Here is a 4428-nt window from a genome sequence, read left to right on the forward strand (position 1 = left end):
AGCCACCATGTGGTTGCTGGGAATTGAACTCAGAACCTTTGGAAGAGCAGGCAATGCTCTTAACCACTGAGCCATCTCTCCAGCCCCCAGGATTAGTCTTTGAGCTGAACAGTCGTTATCTTTATGAGTTCAAAAAAAAAAATCACATCTGGGCTTGGTGACTGTTGACTTCCACCATAGAAGGGGAAGTCGGAGGGTCATGGCACTCTCGATTGATCATGCATCCACTCCTAAAACTAGTTTTTATACAGTTCTGTCTTAATTGCGTGTGGCTTAAGTGGGGCCTAGAAGTATATAGGTTATGAGACATTATTGAGGAGCCCAATCTATGCAGCTATCAGGGAGTCATCACCATGCCGGGTGAAAACCTCACAGTGTGGCTGCTTTAAAGTCACCCATGCTCCTGTCCGTACCTCCTCACCCATTGCTCTGTAAACTTAACAAACACATTGGCTCCCCATGATCAGTGGTTCTCAACCTTCCTAATTCTGAGACCCTTTAATACAGTTTTTCATGTCGTGGTTACTCCCAACCACAAAGTTATTTTTGTTTCTACTTCACACCTGTAATTTCACTACTGTTGCGGCTGTTATTTAATATCTGATATGTAAGATATCTGACATGTGACCCACTAACGGTGTCTGGAACTTCACACTGAGAACCACTGCCTTAGCGTGAACTGTGACGGAACAGTACTTCAGTGAGTCGTCAAGTGCTGAAGAGGAGCGGTACATATTGTTTACAATTCCCAGAGGAGGAATTTTAGCGACAATCCGTATGTGTATGTGACTGTGTGTAGGTACGTGCACATGAGTGTGGCTGTGCACAGCTGCTAGAAAACGGTAGCACATCCCCTAGACCTGGAGTTAAAGATTTTAAGCCACTCTAGGTATGTGCTAGGAACTGAACTCAGCTCCTTTCTGAGAGCCTTGGGTGCCCTTAATGGCTAAGTAAAAGTTATGGGATTAATATCATGCTCATATTATGCTGGGAAGTAAACCTAGGGCATTGTGCTTTCTAGGCAAGCACTCTACAGTCACACCCTAAATTTTTTTAATTAGTGGTATCATTTACAAAGTACAACACACAAATCTTAGGGTACACTTTAGGAACCTCGTAGCCCTCTAGCTAGCTTGCTAAGTTTGTCACTTGGCCTTTTGTTTCTGTAATAAAAGCTCAAGATAAATCAACTTATAATTAGAAAAGTTTTGTTTCCACTCATGGTTTTTGAGATTTCAGTCTGATTGGTTAGTATCACTCTTTGGGGTCTCTGTTGGGACAGCTTATCACTTCAGAAATAGACTGTAAAGAAATGTTACTTTCCTTGTGGGTGGGAGGAAACAGAGGAGCTAGGCTATTCTTCTTCAAGAACACACTTTCAGAGATTCAAGATTTTCAAGTGACCGTACGTTTTAATGCTCCTGACCTCTTCAGCAGAAAATGTCCAAACTGTGACACTGTGTGACTTCTATGTGTCTATCTGTCCAGCCAGCCAGCAGTCAGCCATCCACTCTATCTATCATCTAGCTAGCTAGCTAACACCTATCTATTACATCCAGATATCTATATATCTCTCATCTCTCATGCCTATTATCTAGTTGGGAGTTCTCTTTCTCCCAACTTGGTGAACAAATTGTATAGGTAAAAACTAAACGATTTTCAGTACTTCTAAAAGTTGCCTTGTCACTCTCTCCGCTCAGTTTCTACTTCCTCTGAGATAATTCATTCTGGATTTTTCCATGACGGCATTGTTCCTGTTGTTGACCTTTGTACAGCCAGAGTCGTACCACATACATTCTTTATGTTCAGATCCTTTCTACTCCATGTTACTTCAGAGACTTCATGATCATACATATATGTTGTTCTTTTTGAATCCTGAGATCATTCTATTATACAGTTATATCATGATTTGTTTATCATTCTCTTGGGCTCCTTCAAGTTTAATCTTTTTTTGGATAATACTACCAAGATCATTCCTTTTCTGGATTGTTTTGGGGATGGGAATTGAGATGAGACTTAGTGCCTCATGCATTCCAGACAAGCACTATACTCCTGACCCATAGCCCGAATCTTGTCATGAGCATCTTCATGTGCTCAGAGGCTTCCTTGATTGAAAAACTTTCCCCAGCACCCAGGAGATGGAAACAGGGGGATAAAATGTTCAAGGTCATCTTCACCAACACGGTAAGGTTGGGGCAGGCCTGGACTGCTTATTGAGACCCAATCTCAAAACAACAACAAAAATTAAGCTAAACAAAATTCTTACACAAAAACCAAAATCAAATAAAAATATAATCTTTATGACTAATACTCATGTACTCGAGCTGGAAAAACATTCTGGGCCTGTGGCTGTGACTCGGTTGGTAGGGTCTTGTCTAGCAAACACAAAGACTTGGGTTCAATTTCCAGCACCACCTAAGCCATATGTACACATAATCCCAGGGTTCAGGAGGTAGAAGTAGAAGGATCTGAAGTTCAAAATCACCTGTGGTTACATGGTGATTTAAGGCTTGTGGGCTATACCAGATCATGTCTAAAATATAAAGCAAAATAAAATATATATAGGGGGCTGGAGAGATGGTTCAGAGATTAAGAGCATTGGCTGTTCTTCCAGAGGTCCTGAGTTCAATTCCCAGCAACCACATGGTGGTTTACAACCATCTGTAATTAGATCTAGTGCCCTCTTCTAGTTTGCAAACATATGTGCAGGCAGAACATTGTATACATAATAAATAAATAAATCTTTAAAAAAATAAAATATAAAATATATAAAAAAGAATCTGTCTGTGTTCTGTGAATCTTCTTAAGTAACGAGAGGCTTAGTCACCTCTATTATGAAAGGTGTATTGGTCAATAGTGACTACCATATCTGCTTCTAAATTTACATACATCTCAGCACTGACATGCTTACACCATCTCAGCAGGAACCTGGAAGCTCAGTGTTAGGCATTTTGGAAGTTACAGAAGTAAGACCTGAAAGTTAACTGAGCCAGATAAGTGCATCAAGTCTCTGAAGAGTTTATAGGAACATGTTGCAATAGATGCCATCTACGCATTTCCTGAAAGTGGATGTGGGAGGAAGGAACTGACCAGCGGACTCAAAACCAGTCCTGCCTACTCACTGAGGTTGGAGATACTGCACTACCCTGGACCTATTCTTCTACTGATAGTAGACCTTTGGAGCAGCTGCTGAGCCACCATGATCCCTAGGCTTCTTTCCCTTCTCTGCCTCCGTAAGTTGTTCTGGGTTGTCCACTCCATCTCCAGGAAATCATAAAAGTGGTGAGATGCTTTTGATGGGGATTGAAGCTAGATCTCATACCAGATCAGTGTCTTGAGTGTGTAGAATGAACCACGAATCTCATTGTACATGTTAGGACAAAACCAATGCTCAAATGTAGTAGAAGTAGATGGGGGAATTAGGGGCTGGGGATGTAGCTGTGTTGGTAGGGTGCTTGCTCACCTAGTGAGTGTGAAGCCCTGGGTTCCAGCCTCAGTACTATAGACTAATTGTGACACAAATCTGTCATCCCAGTACATGGAAGGTGGAGAGAGGCAGATCTTATGTTGAAGGACATTTTCAGCTAAGTAGGGACTTCAAGGCCAACCTGGACTGCTTGAGACCACACACACACACACACACACACACACACACACTAGACAGAACATAGAAAGAATGGGAAGGAATCAAAACTGACAAGTTCTATCTGCTGTTGATAGCCAAGGCTGAGTCAGTAGCAACTATTTCTTTTCTGTGATGCCAGCTTGTTATGACTGAGACACATCAGGGACCTTCTTGTTTATTATATTTAAATTATTTTGAGTTAGACTTTTGCTATGCAACCCTGTATGACCTGAAACTCAGTACCTAGACTAGACTGGCCTTAAACGCACAGAGACCCTTCTCTCTACACTCTCAGATGGTGTGGTTACAGGTTGTACAACCTTGCTTAGGTCTTTTTGATGTAATAATAACTACAATAGGTGATAAACAGTACTAAATAACTTCTAGTCAGGTTGCCTTGGCACACACCTGTAATCCCAGCTCTGTAGAAGTGGAGGCAGGAGCGTCAAAAATTCAAAGCCATCCACTTACATAGTGAAATTGAGTCTGTCTGGGTTATATAAGACACTATGTAAAAATAATAACAAACAGATATGGTGGGACATCTTTAATCCCAGTACTGAGAGCAGGAGACAGCTGGGTGTCTGTCTGATCTATAGAGTAAGGTCCAGGATACACAGAGAAATCCTGTCTCTAAGCACCAAAAAGAAAATAAACAAGCATGAGCACAGGTCCCACAACTTCTTCCATTGACCTCAGAGTGTCTTTCCCTAATTCATGATATTTTCCTTTATCCTTTAATTTATTGAGTGTGTGCATGTGCCTGTGCATATGTACGTGTGCATGCACACATGTGCACATAT

The 4428-nt window shown here is 41.4% G+C and overlaps 1 protein-coding gene across 1 annotated transcript in view; it reads left to right on the forward strand.

Moving 5' to 3' along the window:
- Positions 1–3199: 3199 nt before the first annotated feature.
- Positions 3200–4428, forward strand: part of LOC102000698 (T-cell-interacting, activating receptor on myeloid cells protein 1-like) — an 11322-nt gene continuing 10093 nt past the window's right edge. Inside the window, exon 1 of the mRNA XM_005371415.1 lies at positions 3200–3233. Within this exon, the coding sequence (XP_005371472.1) occupies positions 3200–3233 (34 nt within the window). The remainder of the gene's footprint in view (positions 3234–4428) is intronic.

Source organism: Microtus ochrogaster, unplaced genomic scaffold (genome assembly GCF_000317375.1).
Source record: "Microtus ochrogaster isolate Prairie Vole_2 unplaced genomic scaffold, MicOch1.0 UNK108, whole genome shotgun sequence".
Lineage (NCBI taxonomy): Eukaryota > Metazoa > Chordata > Mammalia > Rodentia > Cricetidae > Microtus > Microtus ochrogaster.